Here is a 19,467-nt window from a genome sequence, read left to right as displayed (position 1 = left end):
AATCCAGCCAGAGCCATACTAAGAGACTGAGACCACGGCACTGAATTAGATCAATCTGGAGGAATCCGGGGATCCTGGTGCCAGGTTGATTGTTTAAGAATCTTGGAAATGACTCTGTCAGCCAATTAATACTGAGGACTTGGAAAATATGTAAGCCAGACACAGAGACACTTAGGCTAGCACATTGCCAGACTTAGCTGACCAGGCCTGAGGAATCTCCTTTAGCAGTAGGAATGTGTGAGGCAGCCCTCGTGGTCCACATAGTTCTAGATGACACCTGTGCAAGATGGATACCATTTCTTCTTTGTTCTTTTAAATAAAGAAAGCCATAGTGACAATTTAACTAAAATAAAAACAGCCCTGAAAGATAAGAAAATCTCTGAGAAAAGAAGTGAGGATGCTGCATGTGACCCAAACTCACGACCTATTTGGCAGTTAAGAAGGAACTGAGGGACAGTTTTATACCTTTGAAATCCTCCACATGGGGAGAAAGAGGAAGAAGAAAGTGGCCACAGAGGACAATGGGTCACCCAGTGCCAGGGAGCACCAAGCTCACGTGGGAATATGCAGAGGCTACTCAAAGAATATAATGACAAGTTTCAGAGTAACAGCCGTGTTAGTCTGTATCCGCAAAAAGAAGAACAGGAGTACTTGTGGCACCTTAGAGACTAACAAATTTATTAGAGCATAAGCTTTCGTGGACTGGCTGTAGTCCACGAAAGCTTATGCTCTAATAAATTTGTTAGTCTCTAAGGTGCCACAAGTACTCCTGTTCTTCTTTTTTCAAAGAATATAATGTATAGTACTGAGAAGTAGATTATACTTTGCAAGTCCTCTGGAGAGCTATGGCGGATACTGATACTTACAATAATTATTCAAAACATAGTACATAATTCTTTTAGTGACTGGATGACAGATTTAAAACAACTGATTTAAAATAACTAATAAAAATAACCTCTTCTGGCCACAGCAATAATTCCTGATGTTGTATCCCACTTTGTATCAATTTATGAATGACTTTCTAAATGTCTCAGAATTTTAATTCTGAACAGTAATTAGTTTTTATTAACCTATTTACAATTCTACCTTGCTCCTCCTAGCCCTCTCTAATAACGTTCCTCTTGACTGTTCCATTCACAGTTTACACCAATGGTTTAAAAGACATTCAGTACCCTCCCTCTGGAGACTGAATGTTTCTCTGCTCCTAGCCTTATTCGCTCAGCGCCTTTCATCTAAAATTAATTCAAAGGCTATATTTCTAAGATGATAGAGCATTAGAAAGCCAAATCACACAGACCTTTTTCTGAAATGTAACAGTGATAAAAACAGAAGTTCTTGCAAAGAATGCTATATATCCAAAAGATGTATATAGATCTGTCAAAGAAATCTAGTACAACTTTTATTAAGTAAATGAACAAGACCTATATTAAAACATTTGTTGGTGTACTAGATTGAAAATGCTGCCTTATAAAATACTTACTTTGAAAGAAACTGTACCATAGCCCATACCCCACCATACATTAGCCCTTTAATGAGCCACGAATCAACATCTAGGTCTGCTATAAACCCAACCAGCCAAATAACTAGGAATGGAGTTCCTAGCATCACCTTCTGACGAAATTCCTGCACAGAAAGAAATATTTCAGTAAGCAATGTACAGTTCTTGTAGGAAATGGTTACACAATCTAACTAAAACAGTCATAACTCATTTAAGTCTAAGAACCTTAATATGGTATGGGAGAAAAAAAGCTACTTTTCTAAATGTATTTTTCTTCTTTTTAGCATGCTCATACTATGGAAGCCATTTCTTTCCTAAATGGAAACTAGAGATTTCCTACTAAAAGATGCCTTGATTTATCTTCTAGCATCAGTGATTAGTCAAACAATTTTCATGTGTAAAATGCTGTTATATTCAATTAGACTAGTTAAAGACAGAATTCATAATTCATAATTTTTGAATAAATCAAGTAACATGGTTGACCTCTGTAGATAGTTGCCAATTTGAACAACTCAAGTATGTTTTACACACTAAGAAAAACAAATATAAAAACTATAATGCAATTAGGTTGGAAGTTATAGATGAATTAAGAAAGTAATTTATTTAAAACATGGAAGATTGTAAAATCATTTGCAGCATTCCATACTGAAATCTAGTTAAGAGTAGATTGATAAGTAAGGGGTAAAAGCAACTATAGTAAAGTAGAGTGGAAAATGGCTAAAAAGAGTACCATGAGGTTCCACATTTGTCTCTCAATGACCTTCATATCAAAAATGCTAAGTCTGGAACTAAAGATTTTATACTTACCATAGTTGCAAACTCACTCTGGGATATAAAGTCAAGTTATGTTCTTTCCCACTAGCACATTATCTCCAGTAACCTTTACCCAACTAAAATATATTTTATGTGTAGCACCAGAGCTACTGAGATGTACAGCTCTATACCAGGGGTTGGCAACCTTCTAGAAGTGGTGTGCCGAGTTTTTATATTTGTTCACTCTAATATAAGGTTTTGCAATGCCAGTAATACATTTTAATGTTTTTGGAAGGTCTCTTTCTATAAGTCTATAATATATAACTAAATTATTGTTGTATGTAAAGTAAATAAGGTTTTTAAAATGTTTAAGAAGCTTCATTTAAAATTAAATTAAAATGCAGAGTCCCCCAGCCCGGGGACCCCAGGCAGTGTGAGTGCCACCGATTGCCATAGGTTGCCTACCCCTGCGCTATACATCTTTGAGATAAATATTCTCCAGTTGGAATTTAGTGAACAATTTGCTGATCATGCTCAAGTGGGAACAAAATCCAGCTCATTATCATAACCCTAGGGCAGGGGTGAGCAAACTTTTTGGGCCGAGGGCCACATCTGGGTGGGGAAATTGTATGCAGGGCTGGGGCAGGGTTGGGGTGTGGGAGGGAGTGTGGGGTGTGGTGTGCAGGAAGGGGCTCAGGGCAAGGGATTGAGACAGAGGAGGGGTGCGGAGTTCAGGGGAGGGCTCAGGGCAGGGGTGCGGACTGCGGGAGGGGGCTCAGGGCAGGGGGTTGGGGTGCGGGAGGGAGTGTGGGGTGTGGTGTGCAGGAAGGGGCTCAGGGCAAGGGATTGAGACAGAGGAGGGGTGCGGAGTGCAGGGGAGGGCTCAGGGCAGGGGTGCGGACTGCGGGAGGGGGCTCAGGGCAGGGGGTTGGGGTGCGGGAGGGGTGCGGAGTGTACGAGGGGGCTCAGGGTAGGGAGTTGGGGTGCGCACATGGTGCAGGCAGGGGGCTTAGGGCAGGGAGTCGGGGGGCGAAGTGCAGGAGGGGTTCGGACTCCAGGGTGGCAGCCACACGCAACAGGGCCAGGGCAGGCTCCCTGCATGCCTGCCCTGTCCCCGGCCCCACGCCGCTTCAGGAAGCGCTGCGGCCTCTGGGGGAGAGGGGCCGGAGGGCTCCGCGTGTGCTGCCCTTGCCGTGCCTCCAGGTACCTCCCCCGAAGTTCCCATTGGCCATGGTTCCCCATTCCCAGCCAATGGGAGCTGCGGGGGGCGGTGCCTGGAGGCAAGGGCCCGGGGGACACAGGGAAGTTGGGCCAGCCGCTGCTGAGAGCAGCGCGGGGTCCACGGCGCCACGGGGGGGCAATCCCTGGGCAGGATCCAAAGCCCTGAGGGGCCGGATCCGGCCCATGGGCCATAGTTTGCCCACCCCGTCCCATAATGTATTCCATCCATTCTTCCTCTGAAAGATTTTAAGTCAGTAAACACCACTTAGCTCAGGTCATGTGTAATGCTCCAATATTCTTCCTGTTCACAGACTTAAAAAATGAGCCTAGGTTCTAAACTGTCATTCCCTGGGTAACAAAAGATTAAAATGTCATTAGCCCACCAGGCCAGCACACTATAAACAATTTTTAAAAGCAGTTCATTTTTGTAGAAAATGTATGTTTTTGTTAAATTGAGCTGCTTATTTTTAAAGCTGACAGATGAATTGTTTATCCATCAAACTAATACCACTGCCAAGGTTAAATATTCCAATTAGGATTCTACCTTAAGATCAAATAAAAAGCCTTTGAAAACTAGGGAGCTTCATATGCCACCGTATGCAGTCAGCCTTCATGTTGCTTCACTCTGTCATATAACACTCAGATTTGTCAAAGTATCTTGGTTCTCCGCAGGAAGAGTACTGCACTGCTCCTAAGGCACTCTCCTTGCTGCTCAGTCAATGCAATAGCATTGTCGTTGACCACTGGAAAAAACTACAAGGTTGCTAAGACAGTGATATAGAAGATAAATAGAAGAAGACGATATGAGATAATCCCAGAACTGAAACGTGAAAAAGTTCTTGTTAATATCTATCTACACGAGCTCTCCTGCTATGTCGACCACTGTAGTGTTGAAGCACCTTTTTTGAAAAGGGAGGAATATGACAAAAATATGGTTTTACATGAAAAATGTGCGGTTTCTTCTCACCTTATCAGCCTTTAGCTTTCTGAGAAATGATGGATTGTCATATCCCTTTGCCTGTCTTGCCTCCTGTAAGTGGTTGATCATCCAAACATTTTTTCTCTGTTTTGCCAAATCAAGTGGTGATTCTCCCTGCCAGGAGTTTGAAAAATGGGAGAATTTTAATTTAAAAATAAAAAGTACTCAGAACAATTTTACTTTTAAAATAGAAAATCACACACATAAAATTATCATCATATTGAAAAGACATTAAATAATATTCTGGTATTATTTCACTCAGATGCTTATTTTGACACCAAACAGGCTGTTCATCCCCTCCAGTCTTTTTCTTTTCACTTCCCTTATAACTACATGAGTGATGAACACAATGCTAAATCCATGCTCATGACATAATGTCTATGCCTCAAATGTGGCAACAACTGTTGATTTTAGGGATCCTCTGGCATAACAAATCTGTGTTTATATGTCCTGAACACTCAGTCCCCTTATCCTTCTTTCCCCCTCAACTATTGACAGGCAGCAGAAACTAAACGAAAAAAATATGCATTTGTTGCCCACTGGATCATGGAAACTCTCCACTGCATATGATTACTCCTCTACCTTGAGGAAGATATTATCAGCAGAAGTCTCTAGTACTACAATTAGTTTTCTGTGAGAAAAGTTTCTCACAATTTAATGTTACTAGGTCATCCCCAGCCTTTGTGGTCCTAGGAAGAAAATGGAAAAGGACAAAGTATATTGATTGCTGGCATCCAGTTTATCCTACCATTGTGAGGTCCTTATGCTTGGCTTGTGCCAGGTTCTTCACTTATCTTGAAGGGTCCCAAGGCAGCAATGACATTGTTCTAGTTTCTCTCTCACTGCACACTCAGGAGCAGAGAGAGAGAACTAAATGGATTTCCATCCACACAGATTGACATCTGTTTTTACTCCAAGAAAAAGAGCTAAGTGAAAATTCGTGACTAGGGTCTGATGTTATAGCGGAGGCAAGAGACAACCAATTGCAGGTACCTCCAGCTCCAGTTTCGCATTTGACTCCTCCTCTCTTCTACTGGAGTTAACTCCTCTCCTAAACAAAGCATTCATGGAGGCTTGAAAAATAGCTGAATCCTCCATCACTCGGCCATGCCTAAAAAAAAATGAGACAGGTACCAGAAACTGAAGTTACCCAGAAAGGGCACAGTGTACTAGCAACTGAGGAGGAGCTTTTCAAAGGCACATAGGACAGTCACCTAACTACCATTGAAAATCAATTGGAGTTGGGCACCTAACTTTCATTTGAGCCTTTGAAAGTCTCATCCTGAGTCTCCGTTAAGGGATTAAGTAGTACATAATGGAAACCCTGAAGTGGATTTTTGTGGCTCCTCTGGGGAGTTTCCTTCCACTTCCTATGTATGAGCTGTTGAGCCAGCCTAGCCCATCAGAAAACTTACACCAAAAGTTATCCTTATCCTCATTGTTATTCAATCAGAGCATTAAAATATAGGTTAAACTAGCTCAACCCTCTGAGGAAATAGAAAAGTTTGGGGATCAACCATGGTGAATACCCTGTCTAGTCACAGATCTACTGGTTTCTTGGATCACTAATCTCTGGAAAACCCCGAGACACTAATTTTTTGGTGTCATTTTACGTATCCAAACTATAAAAATTACCTGTGGACAAGTAATCCCCTCTGGGAGTTGTTCTAAGTAAATCCTGCAGTTGCCTCAGGGTTCAGCTGAGCATCCCTTCTACTAGAGGGCCATGTGACACCTAGTGACTGCCTAGATAAAAAGATTGCAGGAGCTTTAAAGAAATCTTCTCTCTATTTCTAATCAATTGGCCATTTTAGTGTATTCCTTTTATTAATATGGAGGCATGACTGATTTATTAAATACATTTTAATATTTATAACCAACATCAGGGATCTCAATTCTGGTCTATCAATACACTTATCTCTTGCCAGCAAGTAATAACTGTTTAGCTTGATGTGTTTCATCATAGGTGATCTTAATGATCAGAAGAAAATAATTGTCTAAGGGCACATTAACAGGACATTCATAGTCAAGCCTTTAAAAGACATGGCTGAAACCTCATTGCAAGAAAACATATCAAGGATCCACTTCAAGATTCACTAGTAGATTCAGTTAATTCCTCTTTCAGCAAATGCTCTCCTTATTTTAGAAATTCATGATTAGATAGCATAATTATTACTTTGGAAATGGAAGACATTACAAGTACTCAAATAAGAATTCCACTGATTTGTTCTAATTGACAAAATAGTTCCCTCATCTATGAGACTACCCCAATCCGTTCAATAAATTATGGGTAAAAATACTGGATAACTGTGAGAGAATCATTATAACATGGGGTTACTGCCTAAGATTCAGTCCTCTCCCTCAGTAATGAAAGTCATTCCATCTCCATTCCAATCCAATCCTCAAAGGAAAGAATATGATCTTACCACCAGGAAGAGTTGTTTATCTTATTTTTATTGTTCAAAAAGTGTGTCTAAATGGACAACCCCATATTAATTAAATTAGAAATGGCAAATTGATGCTATGATATCAATCCAGGATACTGCCTAGTGTCATCAGATCTCCAAGATGTGTGTCTTCATGTTTCTAAATATCAAGCTGATCAGATTCATTCTAGAAGCTTTTCCATTTCAGTATAGAGCACTGATTTTTTCCCCTACTGTCTCTTGATCATTAACCAAAATCTTGGAGGTAGTCTTTTTGTCCAAAATAAAACCAGTGCCTTCCTTGGATGACTGGTTCTGACCTGGGTCAACTCCCTCAAAAAAACTTAGAGGGTAGTGCGATGTCATTTGCTAACATTTTTAATGCCTGGAGCTGACTGCAAACTTTTCAAAAAGCTTGAGCTCATGTGTAACATTTCACTCTCTAACTAATCAGGAAATAAGATGGGTTTTCCATCCAGAGGATTCAAGAAATACTTAAGTTATACAACATTTTCAGTCAATTAAAGAAGCTCTCTGAGGAAAGGACTTTACTAGACAGGGTTATGGATATGTCCAAATCACAATCTGTTCCACATCAACAGTTGAGAACTGACAAAAGGTCTGAAAAAAATCAAAATCTGATTTACAGATAATTAGCTATGATTAAAAAGGCAGGAAAATCTGAAGTCAGAGCATTAGTCAACAGAAAAAGTGGGAACAAGAGGAGGCTGACTGTGGACCAATTTTCTTCTATTATGGACAGCATCAACTTAGTTTAAACCTACATTTCTAAAACAAAATTTTATTTTGAAAACTCTGTTGCTATTTTGAAAATGTTCCTGTAACAGAGAGCCAGATTTTTGTGACCAGGCCTCCTTAAACTCAATAAGGGGAACCTACAAATATAAGAGAAAGAATAGTTATTTACTTTACAGTAACTGTTGTTCTTTGAGATGGTGTAGTCAGTGTGGATCCTCATGTAGGTATGTACATGCCTTGCGTGCAAGACTGGATTCTATAGAATAGCAGTATCTGTTGGAACCATGCATGAGCCTGTGCCTCCTTTTGCATCCAGGCAAGGGAATCAAGGGAGAAGGGGCTACAAACCTCTCTCAGTTCCCTTGCAATTCAAAGCCTGTGGTTGCTGAGGACTCCGAGTGGGGCAGGAGGGAGGGTTGTGGAGTCCGAACTGCCATCTCTAAGAACCACAATTACTATGGGGTTAAGTAACCATTCTTTCTTCCTGGACTATGAGTCAGCACAGATCCACTGTACAAGACTGGCAAGCAGTACCCTTTTTGGTTGGCAGGATGAGAATTATCAGCTGCATCAGTCCATTGCTCTGCCATATTTGGCATCTGCTCTGGCCGTTAAGTCCAATGCATATTGCTTGTTAAATGTCAATGGGTCCACATTGCTGCTTTGCAGATATTGGAAACTGGCACATTCCTGAAGCAGGCTTGATCCTCCATGTTCAGTCGGAGACATATCCCAGCTAAATGGTAACACAGCGAGATACAGTGTTATCCACTTAGATCTCTATTCTCTATGATGAGATGGTCTGACATTTAGACTGATTGTCTACAGCCAAAAATAAACAGGGAGACAGCCTGGATTGTTGGATTCTGTCAATGCAGTTAATCAAGGTTCTGGAAATTTCCATTGAAGTTTAACTTCTTCTCTCTTAGTGAAAAGAGGGGCTTGGGGAAGAAGACAGGTAGGATGACTGACTGATCCAGATGGAATTTTGAGACTACACTAGGGATGAACCAGGGTGAGGTTCCCATTGTCCCTATGAAACGTCATGTTGGGAGAATCAGCCGTAAATGCTTGAAGCTCGCTCACTCTTCTGGATGAAGTGACTGCAACTAGGAAGACAATCTTCAGAGTGAGATGAACTAAGGGACATTCTGAAACGGGCTTGAAGGAAGGACCCATGAGTCTCAAGTCTCAGTGTTAACGTTCCAGCCAGAAGCGGGTTCTTTGACTGCAGGGTAAGTATGTAACAGGCCTTTAAGAAACTTTAATACCTCTGGGTGAGAGAAAACTGAACACAACCATCCAGGAGAATGGAAAGTTGAGACTGCTACAAGGTGGGCCTCAATAGAGCTGAACAAAAGGCTAGAGACATTATAAATGCAGCAAGTAGTCAAAGATCTAAAGCCTGCAAAGGGACCAGGGCTGGGCCATCCAAATTGAGAACCTTTTCCATTTTGATGATAAATCCTTCTGGTGGATGTCTTCTTTCTGCTCTGTATCAGAATTTCCTGGACATGTTCAAAGTAGTCCGTGTCCGTGGTACATAACTGATCAGCATCTAGGCCATCAGGTGCAGAGTCTTCAGGACTGGATGGTGAAACTGACCATGGTGCTGTAAGATCAGATCCAGGCAGTCTCAGAGCTGGATCGGTGACTGAATGTCCATCTGCAGCAGATCTGTCAGCCAAAACTACCTCAGCCAGTACAGAACTACAAGAAAAATTGTGGCTCTCTTTTGCTTTTGGAAAACACTCTAGGGATCAGAAAAATAGGTGGAAAGGCATAGAGGAGACCTGGATTCCACTGCAGAAAGAAGGCATCAGGCAATGAAAATGAGCTCATGTCCCCTCTGGAGCAGAAATTCTGCGTGACACAAAGATCTATTATGGGAACCTCTAATGATGGGATATATGCTGTGTGATGGATCTCCACAGGGACCACCCGTGATTAGCAATAGACTATCTGTTCTGGAAGTCAGTCAGGTCGCTGCTCATTCCCAGGAGGTGTAGAGCCATTAGGTATGCCTACACTGCAATGAAAAACCCTTGGCTGGCCTGTACCAGCTGATTCGGGCTCAGGCTGCGGAACTGTTTCATTGTAATTTAGACTTCCAGGCTCAGGCTGGAGCTCAGGCTCTAGGACAACTGCAAGGTGGGAGGGTCCCAGAGCTTAGGCTGCTGCAGAAACCAAGAAGCCTACACTGCAATGAAACAGCCCCACTGCCCAAGCCCTGCAAGCTCAAGTTGGCTGCCATGGACCAGCCACAGGTGTCTATTTGCAGTGTAGACATACCCATTGAGGTAACCCATTTCAGTGGTACCATGTCCAGAACTTGATGGCCCCTAGAAAGAGAGGAAACAAGCATGCGCCTCCTTGCTTTTTGACATACACAGCATGTCTGCAATGCACTGTGGAGTTTTGAAGAACATGGAGGGAGACCATGTAGACTAGCTTGATGGCTCTAAGCTCCAGCATGATGTATGTTAAGTGCTAAAGGTTGGAATGTCATTGCCACGGTAACACCATCCAGGGGCTGCTTTGAGCTGTTACAGCTGCTCAGTGTTTCTGTTTGTGGAACTCCAATGTTATTAACATAAGCATAGAATGCAGCTTGCTAATTCAGCAAACCCTGATGTTATTCAGATATAACTCCAGGCACGGTTCAGTGACAAAGGCACTTGGCAAGGTTTGTTGCCCTTAAGGCACAGCCCCAGCGCCCTGGCTCCGTGGTTACAGGTACGCTAAAATGTGAGTGACCTGTGGTAAGGAGCAGTTCAGTCAGCAGCAGGAATTTCTACTGTCCCCAAGGCCACACAAAGGGTTAAGGCAAGGTACCCCAACATTTATAGACTAAGACAAACAACTTACGTACCGCCTTGCACATTTCATAACATCCACTTATTACCTCCCCTGGTACCTTGCTTCCAGATGTTTCAGGCAAAACATCCCTATTCATCATTTCTGTCAAACCCTCTTACCTGGTGTTAGGTCACAAGGTACCTGGGCTAATCTTTTGGAGTGTGTTTACACACATATCCAGTATTTGTTGCTCCTTAGGAATACTTGTGTTTTAGCAACACTAACAATACCTTTGCCAAGGTCATGTATCGGACAGTAAACTTGTAAGGATCTGCTTTAATACATGGCCTGACTTTGGTTCATGGCCTAACTTTGCTGTCTATGGTTCAGTCCTCAGATCTTTCACCAGGCCCAGTGCTCTAGGCTTTCTCCTACAATGTGGAGACCTATGTCTTCTGAGGAACAGGTTCCCTGAATTTGTAGATGGTACAGATGGGTTTTCCAACCATGCCTGATACATGGATGTTAAAGTGCTTGTGGGGGAGGTGGAAGAGAATGGAATCCTCTCACCATGAACATTCTTGGTTTTCTTCCACCACACCTCAGTTCTGTGATGACATGAGAAGGAACCAAAATATTCTTGTTCAGCTGGTGTCTCAACAGGGAATAGAAGGACCTGAGCCAGAGCTGGGGTGGCCGCAGGTGAAGCCTGGCAAGTGGCATTATGTACATGCACACCGACATGTGGCCTAGCAACCACAGCCACAACCATACTGTCGCAGTCGGGTTCATTTTTTATTCTGAGTAACAGCAACTGCACTCACAGAAATCTGTCATCAGGAAGTTATGCTGTCGCCGACCTAGAATTGACCAAGGTTCCTATGAAGTCTTGTGTCTGATGGGATAAACTATTTTTCATAATTGTCTCAGCTATGCCTCCTGGTGAACCCCTATATGCCAGGCTAACTGCCCTCTCCTTCTAGGATCTGCCCTTGATCAATAACTTCTTGATATAAGAATAGATTTGAATGCCCTTCTTTCTGAGATGCGCTGCTACTATTACCAAAGATTGCTATGAAAGACAAAAGTCTCCATCTCTTTAGAGACAGCAACATGGCAAAATTTCAGCAGTTACCCACTTCCAAGTGCTCAGGTTTGGGAATCTAACTGGGATGTTACTCCTGGACCTTGATAAATTCTTCCCCTCCTGTCTCTGATATTTACTAGTAGGTTTAGTTTTTCAGCTAGTGGCTATCTAGTGAAGTTTTTGAGCCCCACCTCTCCCCCTCTAACTCTCATGCACAATGCAATAAGAAATTAACTTAAGACAGCACCTGACCCATTATTAGTGGTTACAGAATTGCCAAGGATTTGGTATGCATATGATATCTACTCAGCAGAGATCTCCTATAATTCTACTACTGAAAACCATGCCCCTTTTATAAGAACTACCAAAGCTTACAGAGAGATAGCATAAGGACTAAGCTAGTCCATTAGACCAGCCTAGTAAAGTTAGAGCGACTCTCAAAGTCTAACTCTAAAAATTATTGAGTCTGATGATTTGTCACATGGAGGCATATTAAGAGTATTATTCCCAACGTGTACTGCATTACATACAAATTTTATTATTCTTACAAGGGGACACTAGGTAAGAAGTTGCTACCAGCACTCTTTGGGTTCAAAATTTCCTACTATCTGTCTTTACACTAGACATGTAGTTGTGATCCTTTACTGATTCACCTTTACAGAACAGACTACATTTAAAACTCCCTTAAATCTATTGTGCTTATCTGGAGTTTTAACTTTCCCCTGAGAAAGTTCTGTCATATTAGATTAGACATTCAAGAAGATCTCAGCTTTTCTTACATTGAAAGCATTTTTCTTAAATTGTTTTCCCAGCCTGAAGGGGGATAAACTGCTGGCCCTTCCTCGCAAATTTCCTTTTATAGTGCTCTCGCAAGAAAAAGTTGTTCAAAGGCCTGCCCTTACATTCACTCAGAGTTTGCTAAGCTTTTCATTTAAATCACGACATGCCCATGCCTCTTTCCCTCCCTCCCGCCCTCACAAAGAACACATAGCTTTATACCTGGAGTGAGTGTTAAAGTTGAATATTTAGGCTTTGAGACGGTTTGTACTTTGCAGGAGTCACAAAATGGAGCTATCATTTCCAAAACTCATATTGCCTGATTAGTTCTATAAATGTACTAGTAAGGACTATTTATGACCAAAAAAAGTTCCTTGTCTGATTTATATTAAAATTAATTATGGCAAAGTTATGGATTTGTTCTAGACAGAAAGAGGAGACACTTCTGTACATGAGATATGTACATGGCCATAGTATGGCTCTCTCACTCCATTATTTTATTAAGTAATACAGAACAGGAGCTTTTGCCGCAAGACTTGGACAGCAGCTGTCTGTTCAGAATCTACCCACACTGCCTACAGAGACCACAGAACTTCACATTTGTGAACCAAGTGTGCAATAAGAGTCATGACCATTTGTTTTATGAATCACCCACAATTATCTTATTCTTTCCAATAAATAAGATCTGGCTATTTCAATACACAATAGTTTATCCAGCTTTTTAGGTCAGTGGTTACACATTTTCTTCTACCCATCTGTAGTTCCTTTCTATATTTGACTTTGAAAATCATGGACTAGGGAGTAAGCACCTGTGACAGAGAAAGAATGCCTGTGGAGAACATACCATGATCCAGCAGGTTAAAAGCCTATTTTCTGCCTGACTGCTGCTGCCTCCCAATAACTGAGGAGAGGATACAATATACTGTTCCAGAATAAAGGATATCCCTTTATGATAAGCAATGTTTTTGGTGAAGTGATTTTTTTATATATATATATACACACACAGCATATATGGTCATTTTATAATTAATAGTTGAAGAGATGCCACAGAAAGTAGCCGCAGGTGTGGGCTTGTAAGAGTTGAGGCTGAAAATATAACACATCCATGGTTAACTATACAGGTAACTAGTAGAGTATTACAGCATAGTCATGCAAGCAAATGTGTGAGGCTAGCTCAGAGATGGGCAAACTACGGCCCGCGGGCCTCATCTGGCCTGCTGGACCGTCCTGTCCGGCCCCTAAGCTCCTGGCCAGGGAGGCTAGCCCCTGGCTCCTCCCCTGTTGTTCTCCCTCCCCCAGTGTCTCAGCTCAATGCGCTGCCGGCGCAATGCTCTGGGCAGCGGAGCAGCAAGCTCCTGGGGCAGCGCAGCTGCAGCCTGACCCAGTGCTCTGTGCTGCGCGGCGCGGCTGCCTGTCCTGGTGCAGCTGTGCCACCAGCCACCGGTGCTCCAGGCAGTGCGGTAAGGGGGCAAGGAGCAGGGGCGGTTGGATAGGGGCATGGGAGTTCAGGGGGTGGAGGTATGGATAGGGGTCGGGGTGGTCAGAGGACAGGGAACAGGGGGGTTGAATGGGAGCAGGTGTCCTGGGGGGCAGTCAGGAAGGAGGGGGGAGGTTGAATGGGGCGGGAAGTCTGGGGGAGGACAGGGGACAGAGAGCGGGTGGGGGAAGGGGCAGGGGTCCCTGGGGGGGCCGTCAGGGAATGGGGGGGGTTGGATGGGGCAGGGATCCCCGGGGGGGCCATCGGGAGGCAAGAAGCGGGGTGGGGGTCAGATAGGGGGCGGGGACCGGGCCACACCTGGCTGTTTGGGGAGGCACAGGCTCCCCTAACTGGCCCTCCATACAATTTCAGAAACCTGATGCGGCCCTCAGGCCAAAAAGTTTGCCCGCCCCTGGGCTAGCTACTTTGGTTCAAAGCACAAAAAGGCAACATAGACTTTGTGATGAATTTTCATTCAAGATCACCAAGATTTGTGACGGTCTAGAATGCAATAACACAGCTTTAATTGCTTTAAACTTATATTGCACTTGCTTGTGGGTCTGACCCACACTGGCCAAGAAAATGGATATCCTTAACAATACTGTGTGAATTCAAATAAAATATGTACATTACTTAAAGTTCATAAGTTGATTGCCTCTACGGCTGACAACATAAGACAAATGCCTTGATCACCTCAAGTGAACCCATTTAACCAATTAACTGACCTATACCACATGCAGTATGTTATAATTGCAAATATCGGGCTGGGTTCTCCAGTCTGTCCATCCTTATTGTGCCATCCAGAATTCAAGCTAAAAATGGCCACTGGAGAATCCCCCTTATGGAGATGAACACACGTCTGGCATGCACAAGCAGTAGAGCCTGATTTTATGCCAACGGCCACAACTCTAGCATAACAGGGTGTGCTGGTAAATGGCTGAGGTGTTGCAGCTCCATTATTCCAATCATCTACTGATCCCTTAGGGTACACTGCAATAAAAAGAATGGTGGTGCAGAGTCTCAGAGCCTAGGTTAGCTGACTCTGGCTTGCACAGCTCAGGTTGGGGGACTGTAGATGTTCAGGCTCAGCCTGGAGCCTGAGCTCTGAGACCCACCCCCCTCAAGGGGGGTCTTGGAACCCAGACTCCAGTCTGAGCCCAAACATCTACATCACAGTTTTATAGCCCTGCAGCCTGAGCCAGCTGACCCAGGCCAGCCATGGCTGTGCCATGGGTCTTTTATTTCAGTGTAGACATAGGGACTTTGTACCAGTGGCATAAGTTGGAGCAGCTACTTGGCTGTTCTAATGCTGAACCACAGAACTGTAAGTGGTTCCCTGATAACTCCACCCCATCCCTACCATCAAGCAAAACTTAGTCACATGGGAGAAGTGAGACAATTATTTTCCTTTAACCAATATTCTGTAGTTATGGAACATTCTGACTGCCTTGTGAGATGGTGGCAAATTGGAGCTTCTAGCCTCTTTCCAGAAAACAGCAAACATCCCACACTTCAAATCACCCCAAAACTTTTAGCAAGATTAAATTTTCAGTCACAGTCTTCCAATTTTATACTCAGAAGCATATGCTCCCACAAAAACTGAGGTGCACATTTTTGAGTGGACAAAACAATTGCTTATGTGTTTTTGCAGATACACATCCTCACAAATGTATTTTTGCAGCTGCAGAATTAGAGGGCATGGGCCACTCTTGCTGAAAAGTGGGTCCCAAATTTAAACAATATAGTTGCATAGTTTGCTCAGTATCATCATGACCCCACATCACCTCCTAGCAATTATCTAACTTCTAGTAATAATCAAGAGTCATAGATTTTAAGTTATTTCTGTATTACTGTACATCACTTATAATAAAAGATTAAAATGTTTACCTTGATATTTTGGGCATCAACATTAGCTCCAGCTTCTAGTAGAAGACTAATGACTGTAGTATTTCCTGCTAGCACAGCCCAATGTAGTGCTGTATTTTTGTGATATTTGTCCCCAAGATTAATGGAAACATTAAAGGTAAGCAGCAATCGAGTTGGATCCACACTTGAAAAATAAAAGCTTGGTTAGATCTATAAAGAATTAAAAATCACAATGGACTTTGTTTGTCCATGAGTTTGATCTACTTAAGTATCTGAGTGTACCAACTCAGAACACCCCTTTTTTATAGTGTTAAGTACTAATGGCCAATTCTGCTCCCACTGAAATAAATTATAAAACTACTTTTGAATCCAATAGAATCTGTACAGGGCTATAAATTAATCAATTAGTGTAACAAAGTTTCTTCTAGATGGTAGTAGAGCACATATTTTCATATAAATTCTTATTTTCCCCATGTATAACAGAAAAGTGACAGTATCATTACAAACATGTAATACCATGCAAATGTCTATGTATTTGATGCATAGCAGTGAGGGTACGAAACTTTTCTCGTTCCTCATCATCACACAACTCCTATAGAAGAAGCATCAGCAGAGGAGGGAGAAGGAAGAAAACACAGTAATAATGTCAAACCAATGTCCTCTCTTCTTCACTAATTGTCATAAATCAGGCAAATTATAGTAGGTTTGATGGCATTGTGGGAATAATTTAACTAGCTAAAAAGGTAGTGACTTGTTTGTCTTTGTGTTTTGTATTGTCTGACTAAGGCAGAGTGCTTTGAACAGGTCTATAGTATAATGAGTTTATTACCTATGTGTCCTGTAAGCTGCCCACATTAGAGGTGTCATTCCATTTTGATCCATCATATCTACATCCTGATAAAAAGAAAAGCATTAGTGAGATAAGTAAAAAATGCTAAAATTTCAGTATACTATACGAAAACAGGATTTGCCTTGCTGAATCAGATATTGGTCATTTAAGTCTGGTATCCAATATTCAGTGTATACACTGAGGGCTTGTCTACACAGCCCCACAACTAGGACTACAGGGGTATGAACTGCAGAGTGCACCGAAGTGCTGTGCTGTAACTGCCCCAGAAACTCTGCTGGTGCAAAGCAAAAGATACACCTCTACCCCTATATAATGCAACCCAATATAACACGAATTTGGATATAACGCGGTAAAGCAGTGCTCCGCAGGGGCGGGGCTGCACCTTCTGGTGGATCAAAGCAAGTTCGATATAATGCGGTTTCACCTATAACACAGTAAGATTTTTTGGCTCCAGAGGACAGCATTATATTGAGGTAGAGGTGTACCTAGTTTGCATTAACATAGCACTGGTCTGGAAAGGCCTTCGTTAATACAAACCAGGTACCTTTTAGTTCACATCAACAGTGACCACACGGGTGAATGACAGAACAACTCTTTGGCGGGTGCTGCAATTCACAGCCCATAGTCCATATTGCAGTGCAGTACAGACATAGCCAAACTGATGCTTCACAAGAAAACAAAATATAATCAAGTTCTGCCATGTGAAACCTGGGAGCAAGAGACCTTTTTTCATCTCTGTGCCTGGCATAAATAAGATAATGCCCTAATATTTAAGATTTGACGAACGCTTGCAGGAAGCATAATCAAGCACTTCTGCATTTTAATACATCATTTGTATTTACAACTCCAGGTTTTGTATCCACAGAAATCAGTATTGAATTAACCTTCTCTCCTCCAGGATATTTGTATTAACTAGTGTTGAGGAATACTGGCACAAGTAACATATTTAACTGTAAAATTAGTGAGCAAGTCCATAAAAAAGCGATATTGCAGTAAAGTGCACTTGAGAATGGTTTTAACTGGCAGAAAGAATCCTTACAAGGAAATTTTTAAATATGACAATTCTAAACAGGACCATGTTATAACATATTTTAGCTAGATGAAATGAATAAGGCAACAGAATGTAGTTAGTGACAATGTTAGGTTCTCAGAATGATAAATGCTGGCTAAGTGTAAAGTATTTGCATTTAATTATTTTGGACAACCATTAAATGGGTAGTAAAAACATGCTTTCATTTTTGTGTATTAGCAGCCTTTTATTTTATTTTCTGAATAATTAAAATACCTTATTTTTCTCCTCATTCTGCTTTTAATAACTTTATTGGTAGGAAAAGGATGTTATATCCAACAACAAAACAACTACTTTTTTAAACAAAATAGATATTGTGTGTACATATGTCCACACATAAGACCCCTGGAATACATATCATAGATCACTGATTATATTCTCTCTCTCATGTAAATTTGAACAAGTTATTTGCTTAGAAGAATGACTGACTGACTTTCTGCAATGTCTGGAGCCTGGCTGACACTTATAAAACAAAACAACACAACACAACAAAAAGCTTAAGTATCATGGCCAACTAGTTACTTGATCCCCAGCCCAATTACTGTAATATTTTTGGTTTTGTAACATCACCAAATAAATTATATTATTGGTTTTGAGCCACTAGGGCTGTTTGACATTATTGTAACTAATTTTCCTTCAATTCTTGAACGTGGGCTGCCTTAAATTCATTACAACTGCACCATAAGAAACGTGTTATTCAAACAACCTAATTTCCCTTTTTGTATCTGTGATAGGTGGTGTCCAACTTGTCCAGTGTGACAAGCTCCTACATAAATGCTGGCAATTTTAATACTTAGTATTCTATAGTTACATTTATTATCAGCTATGCTTTCTAGGTTAACTGCAAAGAGGGTATATCTCAATTTGCATGGCAACAAAGCATTCTAAAAGAGTCTGAAGGCCATCAACTGGATTAATATATGTCAGTCAGCTAGAAACGGTCAAAAATTTCTGGCTAAAAATGCCCTTTTGCAAAACTGACGTTTTCCATATGAAAATTTTGTTTCTCCAACAGGAAAATTGTAATGTTGGCGCCTTGACTGTTGGTCCAAAAAGCTCTTGTCAATTTCACTTTCTGCTAGCAAAACTGATAAAAGCTTTCCCATAGTACTAGTGAAGCACAGAGCCCTGCTTGCCTGCATCCCCCCCGCCTCTGCCCCCATCCCAGCCAGCTCTGGGAGCTGGAGAGGCAGAGAGCTCTGATGACAGGAAAATATGAGGAATTCTGCCACCATGGGAGGTGTAGCCTTGTCCAGGAGGATGGCTCACAGATATCACTGCCAGGTGTGTTCTTACTGAACTGAAGGATACACTTTACACTTTTAAAGGAAGTAAATGGTCCAATACAATTGGAATTGGAGCTGGTACTGGAGAAATCCAATGCTGCCTTGTCCACGTAGAAAATCTCTCCCATTGGGCTTTGTATGTTTCTCTGGTCCAGGGTTTCTTGCTTTGGACCAAGATGTCTTGAACATGCAGCAGAGCAGCTTTTTCTACAGATGTCAGCCAGCTAGCATCCAAGATGCCAGATCCAGGGATGTCTGATTTGGATGCAGGATTGGGCCATTGTCCTGCAAGACCAGATTCAGTAGGACCAGCAAGGTCATGAGTCTCCATACTGACAGATTAATAAGGTTTGAGTACCAAATTGTCTGGCCCATATTCGTGCTATCATAATGACCTGAACTGTGTACTGCCTCAGTTTCCTAAAGAACCTGAGTATCATGGGTATTGATGTACAGGTATATAATAGACCAGGAGCCCACAGAATAAGGAAGGTATCCAAAAGGGAACCTGGTCTCATGTCTCATGTCTCCCTGGAATAGAAGCTCAGGCACTTGTGACAATGGTCCACTTTTATAAATCCCTATTGGTGCAAGACGCTTAAGGAAGTCTGCAATCTTGA

The 19,467-nt window shown here is 42.0% G+C and overlaps 1 protein-coding gene across 1 annotated transcript in view; it reads right to left on the bottom strand.

Moving 5' to 3' along the window:
- Positions 1-19,467, bottom strand: part of ZDHHC17 (zinc finger DHHC-type palmitoyltransferase 17) — a 123,503-nt gene that overhangs the window by 55,286 nt on the left and 48,750 nt on the right. Inside the window, exons 6-9 of the mRNA XM_054027001.1 lie at positions 16,472-16,536; positions 15,664-15,826; positions 4,440-4,565; positions 1,481-1,623 (exon numbers count right to left, since the gene is read on the bottom strand). Of these exons, the coding sequence (XP_053882976.1) occupies positions 1,481-1,623; positions 4,440-4,565; positions 15,664-15,826; positions 16,472-16,536 (497 nt within the window). The remainder of the gene's footprint in view (positions 1-1,480; positions 1,624-4,439; positions 4,566-15,663; positions 15,827-16,471; positions 16,537-19,467) is intronic.

Source organism: Malaclemys terrapin, chromosome 1 (genome assembly GCF_027887155.1).
Source record: "Malaclemys terrapin pileata isolate rMalTer1 chromosome 1, rMalTer1.hap1, whole genome shotgun sequence".
Classification (NCBI taxonomy): Eukaryota; Metazoa; Chordata; order Testudines; family Emydidae; genus Malaclemys; species Malaclemys terrapin.
The sequence above is the reverse complement of the archived record's forward strand: the minus strand, read 5'-3'. Positions and strand labels throughout refer to the sequence as shown.